General features: G+C 42.6%; 1 protein-coding gene and 1 pseudogene across 2 annotated transcripts; both read left to right on the forward strand.

Moving 5' to 3' along the window:
• Positions 1–3,419: 3,419 nt before the first annotated feature.
• LOC150002928 (guanine nucleotide-binding protein G(I)/G(S)/G(O) subunit gamma-5 pseudogene) lies at positions 3,420–3,626 on the forward strand (annotated as a pseudogene).
• A 2,044-nt stretch (positions 3,627–5,670) lies between these two features.
• On the forward strand, positions 5,671–23,498 carry CIDEA (cell death inducing DFFA like effector a). 2 transcript variants are annotated; one of them, XM_090285835.1, is made up of 5 exons: positions 5,671–5,787; positions 14,293–14,437; positions 15,208–15,354; positions 20,576–20,757; positions 22,858–23,498. In XM_090285835.1, the coding sequence occupies exons 1-5, from the start codon at positions 5,750–5,752 to the stop codon at positions 23,003–23,005; spliced, it is 660 nt and encodes a 219-aa protein (XP_090141961.1). In that variant the 5' UTR covers positions 5,671–5,749; the 3' UTR covers positions 23,006–23,498. The 2 variants fall into 2 exon arrangements, with proteins under 2 accessions (XP_090141961.1, XP_090141960.1); XM_090285834.1 differs by lacking the exon at positions 5,671–5,787 and adding an exon at positions 6,085–6,220.
• The last annotated feature ends 502 nt before the right edge of the window (positions 23,499–24,000 follow it).

A 24,000-nucleotide genomic window follows, 5' to 3' on the forward strand; every position in this document is an offset into this window, starting at 1 on the left:
ATTATACTACACAAGGAGCTAGCCAACATACTCAAAATATTCAAATCAAGCACTAAAATCATTTGCACCAGCTTGGTTATGTTAATTGCTTTGATGTTTGGGTTCCACATAAGTGAAAAAAACCTTCTCCATTGTATTTCCACATGTGATTCTCTACTGAAACCTAACAAAAATATTCTGTTATTAAACCAAATTGTGGCAGGTGATGAAAAGTGGATACCTTGGATACCTTACAATAATGTGGAACAGAAGAGATCATGGGGCAAGTGAAATGAACCACCACAAACCACACCAAAGGCCAGTCTTCATCCAAAGAAGGTGATGGTGTGCATATGGTGAAACTGGAAGGGAGTGCTCTGTTATGAGCTCCTTTCAGAAAACCAAACAATTAATTTCAACAAGTACTGCTCCCTATAGACCAACTGAAAGCAGCACTTGACGAAAAGTCTCCGGAATTAGTCAATAGAAGACACTTAATCTTTCATCAGGATAATGCAAGATTGCATTTTTCTTTGATGACCGGGCAAGAACTGTTACAGCTTGGCTGGGAAGATCTGATTCATCTGCCATATTCACCAGACCTTGCACCTTCAGATTTCCATTTATTTTGGTCTTTACAAAATTCTCTTAATGGAAAAAATTTCAATTTTCTGGAAGACTGCAAAAAGCACCTAGAACAGTTATTTGCTCAAAAAGATTAAAAGTCTTGGGAAAGAAGGAATTATGAAGATGCCTGAAAGATAGCAGAAGGTAGTGGAATAAAACAGTGAATACCTTGTTCAATAAATTTATTGGTGAAAATGAAAAATATTTCTTTTAGTCTTACTTTAAAACCAAACTAACTTTCTGGCCAATCCAGTATGTGGCCCCTTTTCATCCACAAGACATTAAACATGTTAGTGCCTGACAGCTCACAACGTAATTCAAAAGTATTATCTCATCAACCGTCACTGCAACCCACTGAGAGTTGCTAAGGAATACTGATCATCAGGGATTATTAGAAATAAAGAAATTCAAGCTCATTAAAAAGAAAATGAAAACTTGCCCACAGTCAATAATCTGAAAGTAGCAAGGCCAAGGTTCAGACTCAATGTGCACTGTTTTATCCACTTTGTACATAAAATATAGAAATAGGATTAGATGGCTGCAAAAGTTTCTTTGAGCTTAAGCATCTATGTTCTCTGTGCTGCAGCCGCTACACATGAAAAGCAGTTCCATATCAGGAACTCCCCTCCTGGCTAGCAGCTGGAGTCCAGCTGTCCACCACCTGTATGGTAATCATCTTCACTCGGAGCGGAGCCGAGCACTGTGCTAGGCCAGCCTTCCCCTCAGAGGATATGATTCTTCCCCAACCCTGTAACACAGAGAGCCCTGTGGCTTTTTACAAATGAAGATCTGAAGGTTGAGCAAGGTCACCCTGCTGGAATGGCTGGAATGAGGTAGTGCCAGGCTAGGAACCCAGGTCCCTGTGCTCCAGAGAATGTGCTCTACCAATCACCTGCCAGGACTCTGAAAAGAGAGAGGAAGCCCTGCCTTGGAGAACGAGCTGAGCCAACTGCACCACGAACCCCGTAGCAGCTGCAGGAAGCCAGAGGGTCAGTATGTAGGAAGGTGTCCCTCAGGCACATTGTCAGGGGGACACACACAGGCTCCATAGGGACCATGTCAACAATCAGTGGCTGAATTGTGCACAAAACACTGGATTTCTAATCTTCATTGTACTGAAATATAGTAATTGCTGAATAAAATATAATAAATGATGTTGAATGAGAAAGAATTTGTGTGAGAGCCAGAAGATGGAAATGTCCTGGAAAGGCACCCTCCCAGCACAGCTGGGCATGTGTTGCCTCTTAACCCATTTTCTTTGTGTCCATCTGTTGGGCTTTACAGCCAAGCCCTTAGTAGTGCAACATGCCCTACTCTTGTCTCCTCCTCCAGACACCCTCCTGGAGTGAACCACCCACTTATATGATACAGATCCCCATTTAGGAGCAGGCAGGTAGCTGGTTGGCCCTGACTTCCAGCTAGGGCCTCTCCCCAAGCACCAGACCACACTTCTGAGTATGGTCCACAGGACCATGGGTCCTGCTCCACAAGCCCATGGATTTCAACATAATCTCAAATCCAAACACAAACTTGTTTCCCCACCTGTATTTCTTATCTCAGTTAAGTGCATGCTACCTCTACAGTTTCATAAACTAGAAATATTGGAATTGTCTCTAGCTGCTCCCCTGCTTATTCATTGCCACATCCTATAAAATATCCCCTGGTTCTTTCCTCTTCTCTATGCATGCCCGCTGTTAGTGCTGAGGTCTGACCCTTGACTCTTTACTTGGATCACCTACAGGCTTCTCTGGCCCATCTCACCTCTGTGCCATCCCCACAATGTCCTTCTCATATCTTTGTCTGAACAGGTCCCCCTGCCACCCTGGCTGGTTCCCCACTGACAGCAATACCCACTGTGTGTTCAGGGTTATGCAGATTCATTCCAATATGGTTGCCTAACTGGTTTCTACCATTCTTCTCTAGAATCCCCCCCACACCCACCCAGGACTGCCAGACACACCATTACTGTTTGGCCCTCTGTGCCTTTGGTCTTCCTAAAAGCAGTGCAGAGTAGTCACAACCACCCCAATTCATCACTCACCTCACTCATCCTTGTCTCTTCCTGGACACCTTTTGGGCAGAATTCATTACTTTGTTCCCTTTGCAATTTGCATTCCTATATTACTGCTAACATAGCACCTCATTTATTGAGTCAGTCATTAACAAGCCTAAAAGTGTCTTCTGACAACACAGGCTTCTCTAGGCCCTAGGAATAAGTGAATGAATAGCACCTATTGCTTTGATGGGTTATTGTATGAGAATCACCTGTGATCTTGAACTTCACTGCTCCACAACAGGTCTAATAATACTGTATCTCAGGCATGGGTGGGTATACTGCCTTATACATAAGATGTCAATAAATCAGAATGGTCAGGGAGCTTGCCTATAGACTATTAGGTGCTACTAAATCATTTTTATTGTGTTAGGAGTGATAATGTCACTATAGTATATATGAGAATGATCTTGTTTCTCTGGAGATGCAAGTTAAAGGATTTTATGTGAAGGGGTTCAAATAAAAATACACATAAAAACTAGCAACGATGTCAAAATGTTAACAGTGGTTGGATCCAGGCACTGGGTGTAAGGGTACACATGTAATGTCTTTATATTTGAAATTTTGCACAATAAACAGTTTTTTTAAAGGTGAAATGACTTGAATTGACTGGATCCATTTTCTCGTCTATTAGATTGAGGATATGTCTTAGTCTGATCCAGTTCCTCTAAGAGAATTCTATAGACTGGGCCTCTCACTTTGCTGCCCTACTGTCTGGCCCTGCGGACCCACTGCCAACTGCCCAGCTCTTGCGTGCACAATGTCTGGCTCCTCCAGCGTCACTTCTATGAAGGAAGTGGTGCAACAGCTCCAGCTGGAGGCCAGGTTTAACAGTGTGAAGGTTTCCCAGGCAGCTGCAGATTTGAAATAATTCTGTCTGCAGAATGCTCAACATGACCCCCTGCTGACTGGAGTATCTTCAAGTACCACTCCCTTCAGACCCCAGAAAGTCTGTTCCTTTTTGTAGTGAAAGAATCTTTGAAGATATTCTAAACCACTTTTCATGAACCAGTGAATATTCAAAGAGAACTAAATTTAAAGCCTGTACAAAAAGCTGATCCCTGTAACATGTGCCACACTATACAAACTTCTGGTTTTGTCGGTCGTTAACATCTGCCTCTCTGTATTTTCATGAATTTCAGTTTCACAAGGATTATTATTTTATATACACTGGCAGTAGCATACAAATAAATATTTAGTATTAAAAAAAGGATGTTATAGATTGGGTGGCTTATAAACAACAGAAACATTCCTCACAGTTCTGGAGACTGAAAGTCCCACATCACGGTGTCAGCATGGTCAGGTTCTGGTGAGGACACTCTTCCTGGTTCATAGCTGGCTGACTTCTCACTGTGTCTTCACATGGCAGAAGGGGCTAAGGATCTCTCTGGAGCTTCTTTTTATTTTGTTTTTATTCATTAATTTTTGAGAGAGAGAGAGAGAAAGAAACATCAACTTGTTGTTCCACTTATTAACACGTACATTAGTTGTTTCTTGTATGTACCCTGACTGGGGATCCCCAAACCCTTGGCATACCAGAAGGACACTCTAACCAACTGAGTTACCTGGCCAGGGCTGGAGCCTCTTTTATAAGGTGCTAGTCCCATCCCAGAGGGTGCTACCCTCAATACTTAAGCACTTCCCAAAAGCCCCACCTTCTCATACCATTAAATCAGACATTTGGATTTCAATATATGGAGAGGGGCACACATTCAGGCTATAGCGGGGTGTCAGTGGGAGGGGCAGCTAATGATCTCTTAAGGCCACATTCAGTCCCAGTGGCTCTGGACAGGAAACCACCCCACCTTGAGCCCTAGAACTGAGGAGTTCTTAGCAGGCCCCTTGGGGTTCAGAATTCCACAAGGAAATTGCTTTTGGCTTCAACATTCCTGCAAGTCAAATGAGGCCTGTTGGCACCAGTGATCCTGGAGGGGAAGAAGTGTGTGTTTGTTTCTGTGAGTTCAATTGAGGAGGAGTACAGACAGAAGTGGGCACAATTTAAGTGATCAGGTCAACGTGCTAAAACCAAGTTGAGGCAGGAGAAACGAGCTTCAAGTCAAGCTACAGCTCTTTGGAAACAAGGCTCACAATAGTGCAGTCACCAGTTGCTAGTAATTTGTAGAACCAATCACTTGATTATGTGCAGGGGGGTATGCAATAGCAAATCTCTATCCCAGAAAGTTTATACCTTTTAAAGAGCTGGAATTAAAGGTCTGTTCCAATCCTTACCTGATCAAGATTTCTGCTTCAATTTTGTAATTAAGAGCTCTACTGAATCCCGAAGACGCGCCACCTCCCACCCCCACCCCCTTTTTCATTGTCTACAGCATGCGGAACTGCATCTTCCCATATGGACATCTGCGCAAGCGGGAGCGTAGAATCACCCTTAGTTCTGGCTCGGTTCCCTCTTGCCTTCCCTACTCTGAGAAGTCCCGTACCTATAGCAAAAAAATGGTCAACGAAGTCCAAAGGGTTCCTTTACCCCTCTATTCTGAATGTCCTTCTTACTGCCCCCCGAAAAGTCCATGATAACAACCGAGAGGCAACTTAATGGGGAGGAAGCCAAGGCACAGCGTCTGCCACAACGTCCTCACCTCGCTCCTGGAACTCAGAACAAAGCGCCGACTGGGGGCGGCCTTGTGGAGGGCGGGGGGCGGGAGTCACTCAGGCGCACGGCCTGGGCCTCACTCTCCCCACCAGTGGCCTGGGTTTAAAACAGCACATCCGCCTTTCCACAGCCAAAGCCATTTTGTCGGGGTTGATGATGTCGTCAACCGCACTAACCTGAAAGTGCAAGGCAAACATAGGCTGACACACGCCCATCAAGTGACCCGTGGAGCATCTGGGGTTCCAGGGTCTTCGGTACCGTTCTTTGCAGCGGTCTGTGAGAGCTTCCCCCCTCAAGGGGGCCCGAAGGGTTGCGTACGCCGACGCGCTCCCAGAACGCTGCGCTGCGACCTGCGGCAGCGACGAGCCCATAGCCAAGGTCCTCCTGCTGCGCTGGTCAGGCCGGGCGGGGCGGGGCCGGCCGCGGCGCTTTAAGAGGCGGCACGCGCAGGTAGAGGCTGCGCCTTTGAGGGGACCCGAACCATGGAGATGGCCCGGGACTACGCGGGAGCCCTATTCAGGCGAGTTCTGTGCTAGCCGGGTTCAGCACCACGCCTGAGCCCCCGCGCACCCCGCGTCTGGAGCAAGGTGCCCCGCACCCTCCTCCGCCCGGCACCCTAGTGAACTGCTCACTCCCTTCCCCTCTGCGCCCCCTTTCCCTCTGCACCCCACGCGCCCCGCATTCCCACGCTCCTCGAAGCCCGCACCCCACCGCACTGACCCATTCCCCTGGCGCCCACGCAGCGGGCCAGCTGAGTAGGCAGAGCCGGAGCCCGTCGCGCGTCTCCTCCCCCTCCTACCGCTGGTTGCAAGCACCAGGTGTGGCGCGCCACAGGTGCGCGGGTGTTCGCGGAACAGGTGACAGTGGTGAGTGCGGGAGTGGCCTCATCTCTTGCCTTAGCGGCGGCCACAGATGAGGGCGCCGTCCCGGGAACCCAGGGCAACACTTACACGGTGCGTGGGGACGGGGCTTCTTGGTGTCCTCTGGGTCGCGACGGGAGCCGGGGAGTGGGGGAAAGCGCTGGTCGGGACTCAGAGGCCTCGGTCGCCCGGGTTTATTCCTCGGGGCGAGCGCGGGCTGTAGGCTCCAACAGGAGGGTTGGCTGACTCGGGGCGTACCTGGCTCGCTGAACCCACCAGATTTGGAAGGGGGAGTTAGAGGGAAGCCCTCCCCCTGTTCCCTGCATCCGAAGGGCCGACGCTGCCCAGGCAGGAACTGGGGGCTCGAAGACCCCGCAACCTCTTTGCCCCGCTTCACTCCTTTTCCTTCTTGGGTTCGTTTCATATCCTGACATACCACACCAACCCCTGTTGATAAATCCTAAAGATTCGGTGTGGCAGTAATTTTATAGATTTAGGGGACAAATCATGTTTCTCTGAAGATCTTCGAAGTACTCCCGAGAGGATGGAGAAACCCTTGAGTACTTTAAAACGCAGGTTTTCAGAGATGCTGGATCTCATCTGTATGGAGGGTAGGGACAGGGTGGGTGAAAGAGAGGGGAGAATCACTTTACAAAACTAGGCTCTGAACTTGGGTTCTTAAAGGAGCTGGGTATAAAATTCAAGGTTAGAAGAACAGTTTCCAAAATGTATAGGTGGTCAGACTAGACTGAACTGGCTTTTTTAAAAACAAACAAAAAAATAGAAGTCAGGTGGTAGGACCCTGGGAAAGTGAGAAACAGACTTGATTCATGTGTATTCCCTAACATGGTTTAAGCATAATGGTAAGACCTTTGGTGTCTTTCCTGTTATTCTTCTCTTTCTGGGGCGGCACTCACTCCACACGCCCTCTCTCAGGTATAACAACTGAACAGTTCGGAGTGCATCCTCCAAACTTTTCTCTCATGAACATCCAAGCACCCACTCTCCAAGTTCCTCAGAGCACTGAGGAGCTGGTAGACTAAATTTTAGGGTTGGGTAGGAGGTCACTGACTCCTCTCTGGTATTGCCTGGACCAGGAGGAGGAGGTTACACCTGCAGAATTAAGGCTGACCCTGCCTTTGCACCTGACCACTACAACAGTGTCCCCAAATATCCAAAAGATATCTTATGAGGTTTCCACAGGGTCAAGCATGTGGAGGAAGCAACTGGCTTATGAAATGCTGGCAGATCAAAGCAGAAGGAAATCTCTTATCTCACGAAACACCTTCCTTCTGAACTTGGCAAACTCTAGGAGTGTTTGACTATTTGTTGGGACACACTGTTGTCACAGTTCTTTGAAATCTGTCTGCTTCCAGACTAACCAGGAAGAAAATAATTTGTAATACTTGTTGAAAAGAACACACTTTTCCTCCTAACCCTTCTTTAAAATCATGTCCAGGTTGAAGAGCCACTTGAGCTGGTGGCTGCCACATTTGTAATTAAGGTCTTGTGGGACTTTTGTCTCCTCTCAGTGCTCCTTAATAAAGCTAGCTGGTAGAAGATGTCCTAATCTGTAAATAACTGCATTTTGCCAAGGAAGTAACTTAATCACATCTTTTTAAGACCAGCTAAGTGTAAGCAATTATCAAATCTTTAGCCAGTCATTAGTTTGCTACTCGTCTGTAATCACCAAAGGACTTAGTCATTAACAGAAGGAGCCTGAAGTCTTTTAGCACACTCTGGACTTTGAGGATGTACAACTGTGTGTGCTGTCCCAGGCAAAGGCTGCCCTGTCTTTGTGTCCTGTCAATGGTAACATTGAGGCCAACTCTGAAGTTCTTATAAAGCTGATGTATTATATTTTTCAAAATAGCTGCTGTTGTAGCTGTTTAGTACATCTTTCCTTTTCTTGAAAAAGGAACTCTAGGTTTTGTCTAGCTGCCCTTTCAGTACAAATTTTTACCTTGGTAGTCTTAGGATATAAGTGAGGAACTGAGTTTCCTTCAAGTAAGTTTCTACAGCTCATGGAGGCCTTGCCAAAGCTAATAAATACTTCCCAAGCTGTCTTATTTCTCTGTAATCCCTTATTTGCCATCAACGCTTCCTTCCTCTACATTCTCTGTCACTCTCAGCTTTGGTGATAGTGCACAGCTGACTTATATCCTACCCTGGTATGCGCTTTATTACTTCATATGCGTTCCTCTTTCTCCACCTAGCAATGAAATGTGGGGTTCCCTCAATCATTGTTTCACTCTGAATAGTTCCTGGGCAATAACCTGCCTGGCCTTATGGAGTCACCTCATTGCTGCTGACACCAAAATGTTTCTCTCTGGCTGAGAGAGACCTTGTTCCTGGGCCTGCCTTCTCCTCCAGCACTTTGATAATAAACATCAATCTGTAGGGTACCATATAAAGACACCTTTTCATGACCTGTGGGGGTTCACTTTGTTTTACTGGAGTAAAGTCCATGTTCACTGTGAGTTTGTTTGTTAATTTATTTCACACACTTTTATAAGTTGAAGACTCCTCATTCCCTTGAGAAAAAATACAAAGACTCTCTGTTTCCCTCACTTCTGAAAGATACATCCCTTTACATTTTCCAAGATTAATTCTATGAAGTTGACTTCTCTTATCGTCTTGATTTCCCTGAAACACTCTATTTCCTTGAACAACGTAGCTGAACAGTATTGCATGTTTCCTTAGTTTCTTTTTTTTCCTTTTAGTGAGCTGTTTCCCTTCCTGTTTCATATGATTCTCTGCACTTTCCCAGGGGTTTCAGGTGACTGACATGTGGTGTATCTGAAAGCAAAATTCTAAGGCTTCTCAGTGCTCCTGTTTCCACATTGATATAGTAAGAAATTGAAGGGGAGTTGGAATACATTTTAGACACTGTGCTAATGGCCAGTGACATAAATTTTCTACTAAGAAAACCAAAAGTGAGTTGGATTAATGCACAAGGTGGAACAAAGTAGGTTTATAGTTGTTCATATGGAAAATAATGCAATAATTAATAAATAACACAGGAAAAAATTCTGTGTTTCCTGTGGTCACAACTGTAAACCTACTTTTGTCCCACCCTTTATTGCTCTGTTCATGTAGCTAGCTGGTTAACCCTGATGTTCCTTTAGCTGGAACAGAGTAAGTACTCATAGTATTTGTCAAATAGGTTTAGTGTATGCAAAATTTAGTTTAATCCCTTTTTGTGCCGTATATAAGACAGTCTTGACTTTACATAATTTGGCACATCCAGTCACTCATCCTGTTCCATTTAAAAAAAAAAGGCAGAAATTAGTTTTCATGTCTTCAAAATTTTTTGTGTGCTCCATAAGCCTTTTCTCCAACAATGACCCTGTTAAGAACAATAGACTGTATGCCCCTCCTCCTTTTTAAAATCAAGAGTGACTATCTTGAGGGCAGTGTGAAGAGGGAGGACCAGAAATGACTGCCAGCTCTTTTGTCTTGTCATAAGTTACAGGACAGTAAGAACTTTGTATAATCAGCTGTGCTAGGTCACTGGAGCAGGTGTGAGTGTTTGTATCTACTGGGGAGATGTGGAACCAGCTAGGTCAAAACTGTTCATGTGCCATTGGCCCCCAGGGCATGAACCCAGCACCCCAAGACATGAACTTTGTCCTCCCATTTCTCTGATTTTGTCCTAACCTATCTTTTACTCAGTGACTAGGTCATGTGCTGACATGGAACCTGGTGTTGTGGGGAAGTAAAAAATGTACAGACAGACCCTTGTCTCATTGGGCGTAGGTTCTAGAAGGCCTCGTGGGCAATGGCAATGACTTTCCACCTTGGGGGAGAAGCTGTTGATGGTAAGAGTCCAGGGTTCCCCTCTGCTATAGGAGGGTTTGTACCTGGTAGGGCAGGCACCACGGTGTAAAAGCAGGGGCTGGATTCAAACCCCTGTACTAGCACTTGCTGACTCTGATCTTATTAGTTTCTCAATGTCCTGAGCCTCAGTTTTGCTCATCTGTAATACTTGTCCTATGGAGTTATTAGGCAATATGCTAAGGTGTACAGACAGTGTTTGGCACAGAGTGGAACTCGTATCATTCTTGCCTCCTCTTCATGGGGACTTTGCCAGTGAGCTTAAGTTTCAGGTGCTATGTTTAGGTTGAGAACAAAGCCAGGTTATAAATGTAAAGCATAATATGGATAATCTTCACTGCCCATCCACCCACTCACCAGGAATGAAACTGTGAGCAAATTCTCTGTATCATCAGCTCAAGAGAATGTGAGCATCTTGTTCATTTTGTTGTGTAATGAGGAGCCCGGTGTAACTCCTGGGAATTAGGATAAACGTTAACAGGCTGATGCTAGTCCACTGCTGCATTAGTTCAGACTCTGATTTACTCCATGGGTCTCTTGTAATTTTGATGTGGAGCCCTGTTGGAGACCACTGCCCTGGCACAATCCCCTTGCAGTTGCCTCCCTGGAAATGAAGTATGCAGTGACCCTGGTGGTCTAACGGAAAAGAGCTAAGGGTGTGAACTGAGAACACTGCTGTCCTTTCAGCCATCAAGCAGCTCTTCCTCACAATACTCCTGACTGCTGTTTACTGCTTGAGGTGTGAAGTTCAGACATCTCTTCCTTTTTAACTGCATGTCCTTGAGAAACCACTCTGAGCCTCAATTTTCTCATCTGAGAAGTGGGTAATACTTTCCTAGTAAGGTTGTGATGATATTTATTTATGTATTTAAAGAGCTAGCACATTGCTGGCTGTAGGAAGTGCTCAGATATAGCACTTATGAGGCACTATGTGATGCTGGTTAGACATATTTCAGACCAAGTTTTTGCTAATAACCCAGGTCTGTTTCCATAATGCCAGTTAGTTGAGGAGTCATAGGCATGAGGCACAAGCATTCACTATTATGGGGCCCCTCCTTATACTGCTGGTAGCATGAACTTATCCTGACAATGTTCGAAAGTTGGTCCATTATGATACGATCAGTTTTTCATATGGCAGATTACTTGGTGAAGCATTGAATTTTCACTTAGGTCTATTTATAAAGCTTCAGCTTAAACAACATGCTATATAAAGGTTCTGTGCCTAGCACTAAGCTAGGCATTATGGGAGATACAACAATGAAGACTTTGTCCTTAAGGAAATTTCAATCTAGTTGGGAAAACAAAGCATAGATAAATAAATGACAGTGTGTATGTGTGTAAAAATCCTAGGTGAAAGGATTTTAAAGCAGTACAGGCATTCTCTAGAATTTTAGCCTTCAATGGGTTAATCTAAACAAACTGGTTGTGCTCTCTGCAGTCAGGTCCTTACTTTGTATCTTCTACAAGGTTATCCTTTGTGTCATTCTTAGAATCTCACTGTACAAGTATTTTTCCAAATTGTAAACAATTATTTGAGCACCTGAAATAGGTGGGAACTGCTCTGGGAACAATGCAGCTCTAAGTGCTGGTGCCTTGGGGATTAAATGAGGTCACCTGTCGCTTATCACAGTATCTAACATAAAGTAAGATCTGCCTGAAACTTTGCTAATTCCTTTTTTTAAAACATTTTTTTTAATGTTTTATTTATTGATTTTAGAGAGAGAGGAGGGTGGAGAGAGAGAAACGTTGATTTATTGTTCCATAATTTATGCATTCATTGGTTAATTCTGTACATGCCCTGACCAGAGATCAAACCGGCAACATTGGTGTATTGGGATGATGCACTAACCAACTGAGCTACATGGCCAGGGCTAATTTCTTCTTTCTAATGTTGCATGAATATTTGTGGAAAGAGACGCTGAGATTAAGTCCAGCAAGCAGGATGAGTGGCCAGCAACGAACGGAGGGCTGTAAGTTTCTCTGGTTATCAGCGATTGTTCACAGCCTGACCATTCCTTTTATTGGGTTGCAGAAAATATTTTTTTTAACTAAAACTAAATAGAAACTAAAAAAGGCTTACATGGTAACAAGCATTCTTTCCACTAAAAGGGATATACATTAACCTATAGAGCTACAGAACTAAAAGGCTTACGTGATCCCACTAAGAGGGATAAACATTAACCTATAGAGCTACAGAGCAAAGCGGTAAATCACAAAAGGTCCAAGGGTCTGTTCCACATCCGATATACTTGCTATGGGAGAGGAGACACTAATTTTCAAGCTTCTTTGTTCTTAGAGACTTGTAAACTGGCCCCCAAGAATTGTGTGCGGGTAAGGGTCCAAGGGTCTGCACCACATCCGATGTTATCACTTGGGAAGGAGGCTTAGGTCTTCAGCCCCCTTTGTTCCCTGGCTTTCGTGACCCAGCCACCAGGAGCCACGTGCTTGCAAGTTCTTGCAGGCTGAGATCACAGGACACCTGGGTAGGGAGGCCTGCTTGCAGGCCCCCCGGCAGAGGGCTTGTGACTTTCGCCTACATTTCTAATTTTAATTTTTAGTTTTCAGTCACAGTTTATTTTCAATATTATTTTGTATTGGCTTTAAATGTACAGCATAGTGGTTAGACAATCATATACTTTACAAAGAGCTAATTACTGTTTATATTCTTTTGAATAATTTCTTTATAGATATATTCCTAAGTATAAATTAATCTTCAGTCTTGTGTGAAAGCTCTTTACATGTTGCTAGACTGGTCTCCAAAAGGAGCGAACCACCTGCTAGTGCTACCAGCAAGGCGTATCTGTTTCCTCTTATGGAGTTATTTTTAAAGAACTTCTTGCATATTCATTTCTAAGCATGTGGTGGTGTCAAAGGTGGTTTCACATTTCTTTAATTGCTATCAAAGGCTTCATATGTTCACTAATACACAAACTTTTCTTATTATTTAGTTAGTAACTAGTAACTATATCACTTTTATGAGGCAAAGAATAGGTACTGGGGGCTGAATCCAACCTCTGGCTCCTACTGGTTGTGGACGGCTCACTGGACTGATTTTCCTCATCTGTAAGTTGAGAAAATTAAGGCTATCACAAATCTTTCTGAGGATTGATTTAATATTTATAAAGCAAAATATGAGTTTATTAAATAACTTCTAAAGTAGTAAGCATCTTATAAGCTATTGTATTTCTCATTTATCACTTTTATTACTTTTTTGTAGTTGCTAGATAATGAAAATTTAATAACTATGGGTTGGGAATTTTTTTCCTCAAAAAATTGTCTTGGCTTGTTTTGCTATTATTTTCTTTCTCCGTTTTTTTTTTTTTTTTTAGGTAAATTTTGAATTCTCTGAAAAATATGGAACTTACTTCAGACTGTCATATGACATATGGCCCCAAGTTCTATTCCTTCTTGTTATTCCATCCACAGTTATTATAGTGTTCTGTTATTCCTTCTTGATCCTAACTTAATTTTTAAAAATTAGTTTATTGCTGTAGTGCTCAATGTCTGACTATTGATTTCTGGCTTGGTCTTATTGTACATACATGGAACCAGTTGTGTGTGTATGTGTGCGCATGTGTGGACACGTGCACCTAATTTTTAAACTCAGCTTCGCTACTCCATGGCCTCTAGAAATCATTTTATTCTATTTTTCAGCTGTAAAACCCACGTTTTCAGAATATAATTTTTAAAATATTTTATTTATTTTTAGAGAGGGGGGAAGGGAAGGAGAAGGGGAGAGAGAAACATCGATGTGTGACAGAAACATCAATGTCCAAGAGAAACATCTATTGACTGCCTCTGACATGCCCCCAAAGGGGACGTTACCCAGGCGTGTACCCTGACTGGGAATGGAACCAGCAACCTTTCTGTTTGCAGACAATGTCATCCCACTGAGCCACACCAGTCAGGGCCAGAATAAAATTCTTATTTCTTTTAATGCCTTTATTATTATTTCTCAACTAGTTACTGCAAGGCCTTTGGTTGTTTGATTGGTTGGTTGGTTGATTGGTTGGTTTCTGCAATTACTTTCAGCAAGAATCTCACTTTTAATCAGTTTCTAGAACCAGATTATAATGTTGCACTGCAAGGGCTTTGAATGTTCTGGTGTAATGGTGGCTGTGTTTTTAATTTTTTTTTGTTGTTGTTCCTTGGATATTGGGAGATAGATAGCAATACATAATTTTTAATAATTTCCAACCATTGGTTTTATTTCTTTTAGGTGTAGATAATAAAATTGTTTGATTTCTATGTACTTCAAACCTCTCTTTAAAGGCTTTTTAAAAAAAGTAATGTCAAATATATTTTTTACTTTTGTTCTCCATTTCCAGGCCCCTGACATTTATGGGATCACAGACTAAGAGAGTCCTACTCACTCCTCTCATGCATTCGTCTCGACCCTTCCGAGTCTCCACCCATGACCGAAGCAGCCGGCGGGGAGTGATAGCCAGCAGTCTGAAGGAGCTGCTCAGCAAGGTACCAGCAGTGGCAGTGCCACCCACCAGTCCTCCAAAGTCTCAGGGTCCTGGTACTAAACCAATGCAGAGACAGAAATGTCCAGGTCTTGGCCTTGAAAAGTCTAAGGGGGACTTTTTCTAAGTGGTTAAAGGAGAATGAAAAAATGAAAGGAAGCATTATTGCACCTTTTTACCATAAAAAATTTAGGCACAGAGACAAAAACCTTAAAACAGTAATAAGTGGATAATGTAGCTTTATTTATTTGACATGAGAGAATATAGGGAAGCAGCAGACTTTGGACATCTGTTTTTTTGTTATAAAGGCCAGGGAAGAATAGTCCTTAATCTAGATGTCCTAGATCATCAAATAAGGGAGAATCACATGGAAGCATAACCTAGATACAGACACCCATGGAAATGAGAAACGAGCATCCAACATGCAGGATCTGGAGTAAGAAAGACATTCAAATATGCTACATAAGTCTCAAGCTCCTTAAATATCAGATGTGCAGGATTATTCTTTTTATTTGTCAAAATAAGTAGGTAACCTTAGAAACTGTAACTATTATTAAATGTAATCATTTATCTCAAGTCACTGAAATTTCTGAAGAAGATAGGTCCCTTAAAAATATTAACTGGTCTTTCTCCAAGCCAAGACTGAATCATAGATACCAATTAAGGCATAACTTGACCATTAAATGTTTATCAAAATCAGCCAGCTCTTCTGAAACTATAATGTAATCAAAGTCTCTGAATGGTCAAAATGTCTCTGATATGTTGCCAACTTAGACCCTGGATGCCCTACTTATCACCAGCACTCTGGTCACTTTGGTGCTGGAGGAAGACGGCACCGTCGTGGACACAGAAGAGTTCTTTCAGACCTTAGGAGATAACACGCATTTCATGATCTTGGAAAAAGGACAAAAGTGGACACCGGTAAGCAAACACTGTTATCCAAACAGCTACTGGATAGACTTTTTACCTACAAAAGTAAATTTCTTACTTTGCTGTTGTCTTGCCCACTTTCTAAATATATCCTTTATATTCACCTAATAACTGGATCTACTACCCTCAGAGGGATTCTTATAAGTATTTCTAGGAAACGTAGCATCTTTGTGAAATTGGGCTGTCTGATTTAGGCTTTGAGCAGTGAGTAGCTACAGATACTGTTAAAGCCTGTAGATATGACCTGGTGACCTTTCACTGTCTCTATCCTTAGGAAGCTAACAAGCTAACACAGCCAATGAAATTAGGCAGGGGTGTGTGTCTGTGTGTGACAACAGTGATTTTGAAAAGTAAAGAGACAGAATAAAGTTTTTCTATGGATTATATATCTTGGGAAAACCTCCCACTAAAAATGTGAAGCAAATATTAAAACATCTTTTTATATGCCTAACTGATCTTTAAGAAAAGGAAATTTTCAGAGGCTAAATTTTTTATGGGAGCCAGAATCCAGAAAGGAAAGCAAACACTGAAGCTGGCTCTCACCTGTGGGCATCCACTGACCTCAGCGACTAAAGACTTTGGTTTTGATGGTTGATGAGAGTACAGGAAACAAAGTCTTGGACTAACAGAAGGTGGGGGTCAGATTAGAGATGCTCACATAAAGAAGAGACTACTGGAGGTCTTTCCTGGGAATCTGTGAGACAGATGCCCTCCTGAGGTTATAGGGACTATTTATTCTAAAATCACTCAAACTGAAAGTTTAGTTTACAGTGACCCAGGAAGGAAGCATCAGTGGAAGGAGTTTACTCATTGAATTCCCTTTATGCAGATAGCTCCTTCCTTCAGTCCCAGTGATCCAGAATTGATGTGCCCCATGTAACTAGCAGGAGCAAATAAGCTCAGAATGAATGGTTGACCCAGGCCTCAAAGAATTTTGGTTCCTAAAGTTCCAACAAATGTGAGTTCACAATAAAACACACAACATAAAGACTCAGGCACTTAATATGAGAGTAAGGAGGAATAACAAAGTCAAGCCTGCAAATACGTCAGATGTTGGATCATCAGATACATGGTATAAAATAAGTATGTTTAAAATGTCCAAAGAGATATAAAAAGTAATCTAAAGTAATAAGGAACAAAAAGAAATGTTAAAAAACTAAATAGACTTGGAAGGATAAATAGACTTTCTAGAAATGAAAAATGTAGCAATTAAAATAAATGAAAACTCAGAGAGGACTGTAGATAGTAATAGAAGACCTGGAGCTGTGTCTGAAGAAGGTGCCCATATTGTAACACAGAAAGAGAAAGGTGGGAAACAGGAAGGAAGTTGGAGACGTGACTGAGAAGATCTAATATATGTCTATTTGGCATCCTTGGGGTGTTATTTTTTTAAACAAAACACAACACACAAATCATTTTTTAAATGATAAAATCAAAATCATTAAGAATTTTGTTCATCAAAAGATACTGTAAAGGAAGTAAAACAATAAGCACAAGTGGGAAGATGTTTCCAAGATAACCCAACAAAGGATTAGTATTTCACCAACTTAAAGGACTCACACAAATCAGTAATGGAAACAATAGACAGCCCAATAGAAAAATGGGCAGAAACCAGGGAAAGGCATCTGCAGAATGGACAATAAAACAGAAAAAATGCTCAGCCTAATTGGTGACTAGGGAAACATAAGACCACAATAAGATAGTCTTTTATATCATTATTAGATTTGGTATTGTTAGGCTTTTTAATTTTTCCCATTTTTAAGATATGGAACAAAGAACCCTCTTATCCTCCCACCAACAACTATTTAAAACAAATTGTCTTTATCCTATAGAATTGAACTGAGCAAGTCCATTCCTAGACATATACCCAGCACATGAAACCCAGCCATGTGCGTTTATATAAATACACATAAATAAACACACTGTTATATATTCATTGGATAGAATACTCTTCTGCTGTGAAAGTACGGCTATAGACATCTATATAGATAAAGTCCATCAACTATGTTGAGTGAAAACATGACAGAAAAATACATTAAGCAAGTGGTCCTCAGAATTTTTTTTTTGTCTTCAAACTTTTTGATTTCTCTTTCCACTCTTGAAAATTAATGTAGACCCAAATAGCTTTGCTTCTGTGGGTTATACCAATAGAACCTATACATATTCATCCACCAGGGGTTCTCAATAAGGGATTATTTTGTCCCTTAAGAGACATTTAGCAATATCTGAAACCTTTTTTTTTTTCTTTTTATGACTGGGACAGGGATATACTACTGATATCTAGTGGGTAGGGATCAGAGATGCTGCTAAATATCCAACAATGCACAGGATGGCCCACATGATGAAACATTATCTGGTGCCAAATGTCATAGTGCCAAGGCTTAGAAACTATAAGCTATAGATAACTCTCATATTCAAGATTAAAATAGAGAATTTTTAAAAATGTATTACTTCATTAAAAAGAATAACCTAATACAGGTTAATGAAAATCACATATTTTATTAAAAATAACTTTTTCAAAACAAAAATATTTAGGAATAAAATTGTTTTATGTTTCTGTAAACCTCCTTAATGCTTCACCTAATGAAGACAGCTACATTCTCATATCTGTGTCTATATACAGTCTGTTGTAATATATTGTTTTGATGGAAGTATATGAAGAAAATATGACCTCACGTAATAGGTAGGTAGAAAGGAAAGAGTATTTTAATGGTCTTTTTTGATGATTGAGGGTATTCTTCTTGATACTACACCCAAACTCAACAGGTAGTGGTTTCATAAAGGCTGGCTACAGTGTGGGATCTGAAGGCATACCTGGACATTTGCCTTGTCTGTTACATTGGAACCCATTGGTCCATCTTGCACTTCAGTGGATCTCTTTGGCAAGGGTGATTTTTAACATCATGCATTGGTCATTTAGAAAATACTGATTCACTGAGTTATGCAGGTTTCCCAGACGTACAGTGGAAAATGCCACTAGTTATGAGAGAAAGAAAACAAAAGAATCAAATTGCATCTTAATGTTTATTATAAAAATAATTTTCACCTCTCAACCCCCTGAAAGGGTTTCAGAATCTGCCAGTTGTCTCCAAATTACACTTTGATAACCTCTGCATTTACCCATTTATAGGTAATTCAAAAATATATGTAAAATTAGTTATATAATGTTTAAGATACACATGTGCTAAAATATTTTTTAAGTAAGAAAATGGTGCACAACTCTGGTTGTTTTCTCTTGGGAAGTGGAGGGATATAATTGGGAAAGGCACATGGGGTGATACTGTTTTGTTTTATGTAGAGTGGGCATCTTTTTATTCCTTATTTTTACATATATTTATATGTACATTCCTATACATGTCAAATACTTCATAATTTTTCTAAGTGGAAGAAGAAAACTACAGACCAATTATAAAAAGCGTACAATTTAAAGTAAAGCATCTTTAAAGCAGCTGATCATGCCAGTAGATCGGAAGATCATGGGGTCGCTGGGGAGAATTGGTTAGTATGTAACATATGAAATATGCGAAAGCCCCCAGTGTGGTAGGGCGCTGGGATGTCAAGCTGAAGTACAGGGCAGTGATAAGGGAGCCTTGGATCCAAGTCTGAGATATGATAGTTCAAGGACAGGCCTAAAGCCATCTTAGTCTAGTGTGGCCTGGGTGACATGTGAGTTTGGGTTGGAGTCTTCCCTTGACTTCCGCTTTTCAACCACCTTCCTTCAAGGTGGAAATGTGCACCTCACAGCCAAATATAGATTCTACCCCTCTTGGAGGTGTTTTTTACCAGAGGCCAATTTTGACTTGGACAAGAACGTCCATCCCAGAAATAGCCACCAGGGGTCTCCCTTCGTCAATCTAAATGCCTTAAAGCCTGTGAGGAAGCAGCTTCTGAAAGCGCTTTCAGGAAGAGGGCAGGGAGGAGCCATTTCCTTCTTCCTTAGTCAGCAGTACAGACCTCCACGTACAGAGTCAGATCGCCAGGGGATTAGCTTTGTGAGCCCATCTGAATTTGGATTTCAGACCAGACTCAAGGAAGACATTTAGGGAAAGTAAGATCAAAAACTTACATAAAACAGAAAGGAACAAGAGTTAATAAAAAAGAGCTGTGGCAGGATTATAGGTGAAAACCCATATGATTCTGTCATCTTGATTTTTTAAAATGTTTCCTAAATGAGGGAGAGTTTGCAGCCCCTAAAGTAAAGACGCTGCAGGACCTCCTGTGACTTCAGCTTTGGACATCAGCCAGAATCTCTCACTGTGCCTCTTCTGTGTGGGAGGAAAGGAGAGGGCTCGGGCGAGAAGGTCTGGAGTACTTAAATGGAAATTTGTTTTAACTTCAAACATAGTAGATTATTTTCATTATGAATTTAATACTCATAGCCTCAATTACTCCCAACCCCAAAAGACCATGAGGCTTCGTAACTGCATTGATTTATGTACATTTGAACCTAAACTCTGCAAAATCCATGTGTGGAGCAAACCACAGGAAGAGCAGGCCCTGGGTCAGGCATCTGTACCCTGGGACAGCTCTGTTTTGCTTTTTCAAAGCTCTTAGTGGGGAAGGTTATATTGCATCGCTGTTTATAAACACATTTTCCTCCCACCCTGAACTGTCTGTAATGTTTCAGACAGACTGAGAGTGGGTTCTGTAACCAAACAGCTTTCAGTGTCCCCAGGAAATCAGCTTTCATCCGGGACAGTTACTGGAAAATAGGCGACACCCTAGGAAAGTCCTCACACTGCCCCTTACTGTAGCCATGTGATTCTGAAACTTCCTGCCCAGAAGCCTCTTATAAAATGGAAAAAATGCTGCCTGCTTCTCTTTAATCAGACTGTGTCATAGTCATGAGACCACTCTTGTCAATCAAATAACCATGGTCCCCCTCAGTGCCCAGTGTGAGTGCCTCTCAATACCATGTGTCAACGAACCCATTCATTGATCCCTGAGTCCTGAAACCCAGGCCCAGAGGCCGAATCACAGTCACCCTGAGTCACTAAACTCTTGAATAGATTAAGGAAGGATACTTTCTTATGGGTTTGGACACGGTAGCAGTATGAGCATATTACTCTGCTAAAAACATTCCTCTTATAATTAGCAGCTGAGTCACTAAAATTTTAAACTGACAGTTGAAACTAGAATAAAACCAGAATTACAGGATTTGCGTGCCATAGGTGGGATGCTCCTTACGTCTCTCCTTCCCTTGCTGTTCTAGGGTACTAACTATGTCACCACCCGCCAGAAGCCAAAGAAATCAGGAATAGCAAGAGTCACCTTCAACTTATACAAGCTGAGTCCCAAGGATGTCATTGGCTGCCTCAATGTGAAGGCCACCATGTATGAGATGTACTCAGTGTCCTACGACTTTCGGTGTACAGGCCTCAAGGCCCTGCTGAGGTAACAGACTTAGAGGTCAACTAAGGGGTCTGGAAACTGCATGCAGCTCAGTCTGTGCAGCCCATCCTAGGCAGCTTGTCCCAGCTTGCTCCTTGGAGGCCCTGACCTGACTGGTCGCTGTTGAAGTTCATTCTAATTCATATTGTCATACAGTAGTTTAACTCTTATGCCAGACTTATTTCAGAAGACAGAAAACCTTAATAAAAATATGTGTACTTTTTTCTCCAAAGACCATTAAATACTTAATGGAAACAAAAATTTAATAAATGTAAAGAAGAATCAAACTTCTTTTAAAAACTAGAGCTGTTCATTTTTAAACCTTAATTCTAAGCAATTACAGCTAAAATCAGCCATGGAGATTCTGACCTGGTTTGTAGAAAGTAGCCGCCCAAACCTTTATACTCTTTTGCAGTATTTCTATATTACTGCTAACTTGAAGCTAGTGGTAAGTTGGCGTGGGAACGTGGCTGGGACTGGGCTGGCTACACAACACCACTGGGGAGCCTATAGAAGACAGATCCCTGGTGCATACCCGAACCTATCTGAATGAATTCTGTGTGTACACCAGAAACACTCCTTAGGTGCAACCAGGTTAGACACCCTGTCACTGAGCCCTGGACTGAGAGGAACACCTACAGTTTCTCTCAGCCTTCCCTCTAAGCAACCAGTTTTGTGACCTTTGACAGGTTGCTTAATTTCTCTGAGTCTCTGTTCTGTCATCTTTAAAATGAGAAGGTTGCTTCCAAGTTCTTCATGATTGCATAGGCTCTGAATATACCTACATCTGTCCCTCCAGTAAATTCATCATTGATCCTCTATAGCACTAACTCTCTGTGGGGGGATGGATGGAAGGAAAGACTGACAGTGGCAGAAGGTCTTTGAAGCTGGTGTAAAAAGGTTGGAACTGCTGACTACATGCTTTCTGTGCTGCCTCTCTCCACTGTCCTGTTAGGACTGCTCTGATCTCCCCAGAGCTCAGGAAGGAAAATGCTTTGGAAATGAGACTGCTCTCCTTTAACAGGTATCCAGGGTCTGGCACAAGGTCAGGTCCGTGATGGCTTCTGCATGGCTTCCGTTTCCCACTAGAATCATCAGTGGCTGACTCCTAGACAACTGTTACTGTCCTGCTGTTGAAATTTTGACTCCCAGGAGAGCTTCCTCTTTTTGATGGAATGGGAGAAAATTGCCTGATTGCTTGACTTTTAAAGTAAGGCAGGAAAGTTACAACTTAGAAAAGTATAATAAAGTAAACTCTCACCTCATCAAAAATTCAGCCTTCTTCTCATGAATTCTTGCCATCTGATAGGTCTGATGGCAGCACAAGCAGCTACAGAAGTAACAAAAGGCCCCCAATCGAAGGCATCACCTGCCAGAGCCCCACTGTGGGACACTAGGAGCCGAGGGCTGTCCCAACTAACATAGCTGAGCCCCAGATTTGGCTGTCCTTATGAAGTGACTTTAAAACTGTAATAAAACCCTTTAGCTTTGAACTTGGTAGAGAATAAGAATTTGAGTGAGAGCTACTTTTTTTACTCTGAAATAACACAAATGCCAGACTCAGTCTTAGGACTTAGATGCCACAACAGGGTCAAGTTGGGATATCTCAGCCGCCCTAAGCAAACTGGATCATGGACTCACGATTGCACTTTTTGTAAACCTCTCCTTAAGCCTGACTGCTCTGTTCTCATCTGACTTGACTGATTTCAGTAATAAGCCCCATACACCTGAAGCCATCAGAATAAGCAAGTGGCCAAAGGATAGGACATAGTGTGCATTCTCAGGGGCACAATCTGCCTACTCAGCTCTTCTAGTTACTGAACCACAAGCCCTATTTGGAGGTGGCTAGTGGAAGGGTAGTCCTGGTCAGTGTCATCAGCATCGCCTGGAAGTTCACCAGAAATAGAGTTCCAGGCTCTGCTCAGACATCCTGAGTTAGCATCTATATGTTTGCTAACCTAGGTGCGATGAGGGGAGGATGTAGCACAGCCTACTCTGAGCACATGTTTGGGGGATGGGGGTTGCGAAAAATTCCCACTCCATCTGTTCTTTACTGGCTCAGAACTCCAAGCCTGATACATGTCCTTGTCCCCTCTGTTGCAGGAGCCTGCTGCGGTTCCTGTCTCACGCTGCCCAAGTAACCGGACACTTTCTCATCTACACAGGCAAGCACATGCTGCAAGTGCTGGGTGACACAGAAGAGCAGAATTTTCCCGGGGTGCACTCCAGGCAGAAATTCATGGTTGGATAGGGTTGTACTTTGGAGGGCTTAGCCAGCCTTGATCCACATGTTCCTTCTCAAATGACGAATTTGGAAGATGTTTATGTTCACTTATACACTACATACACGTGCACTTGTAGGCTGTCCATCACTTCTGCTCAGGAGTGGTACCCAGGTGAAAGGAAGGGGGCTTGATGGCACATGACACGGGGGCTGTTCAGTGGGATGCCCTGAGCGGGAGGAGACGTGTAGGTGACCCCCGTATAAGAGCAGGAATGTCTTGGATGGCTAAGGAGCAACACCACCTGCATTAAGCCCCTTTGGATCCTCACGTCCTGCAAAAACCAATCCAGAGCATTACCTGTAATATGTGTAATACTTTCTGTCTGTTTCATCTTCAAAAAAAAAAAAAACACAACCCTTTCATATAGAAGCAAAACTCAGAAGTCTTTTTGCCTACAGATGTAATCACTCTTAACTATTAGTACATGGTGCAACAGAACTAATGAGCTGTCAAACGTTACGGTGTTTTGTTTTTTAATGTGGGTCCTAAATGAGTTCAAAGGGATCCAGATACTTAAGGAAGGTCTTCAAGCAGCACTTTCTGCCTTTTTCTTAAAACTAAAACTAAAACAAACTACTTGACTCCTAGATCTGATATATGATGCTAGTAGACCCTGTCTTCACTTCCTGATGCTACTGGGTTTTCAGTTGGGACCTAGGTTACAAGTGACAGAGTTCTGACTCTGGTTGCTGTAGCCAGGAGGCCGCCAAGGAGAATAGCAGGGCTCTCACTGCTGGCATAGCAGGTATGGGCCCTCAGACAAGGTGGCTAAGAGCCTGCCTCTTCACCTCTTGGTCCTGTTTGCCTCTGAGTTGGCATCATCCTCAGGCAGGCCTTCTTCCCATGGAAACAAGATGTTGGCCCCAGAGCAGGAAGTCCTGGAATGCCTCCAGAGGGACTTCCTGAACCAGGCCTCTCACCGCAGTCACCGCAGCTGGTATGACACACAGAACCAGAGACT

The sequence above is a fragment of the Furipterus horrens genome, unplaced genomic scaffold, assembly GCF_987537825.1.
Source record: "Furipterus horrens unplaced genomic scaffold, mFurHor1.1.pri manual_scaffold_8, whole genome shotgun sequence".
NCBI lineage: Eukaryota > Metazoa > Chordata > Mammalia > Chiroptera > Furipteridae > Furipterus > Furipterus horrens.

Excerpts from the sequence above, each read along its gene's own strand:
- CIDEA (XM_090285834.1), top strand. The coding sequence starts at position 6,180 with ATGAGGGCGCCGTCCCGGGAACCCAGGGCAACACTTACACG. Across the intron at positions 6,221-14,292 it reads CCCAGGGCAACACTTACACG|GCCCCTGACATTTATGGGAT; the intron begins GTGCGTGGGGAC and ends CTCCATTTCCAG. Across the intron at positions 20,758-22,857 it reads GGCCTCAAGGCCCTGCTGAG|GAGCCTGCTGCGGTTCCTGT; the intron begins GTAACAGACTTA and ends CCTCTGTTGCAG.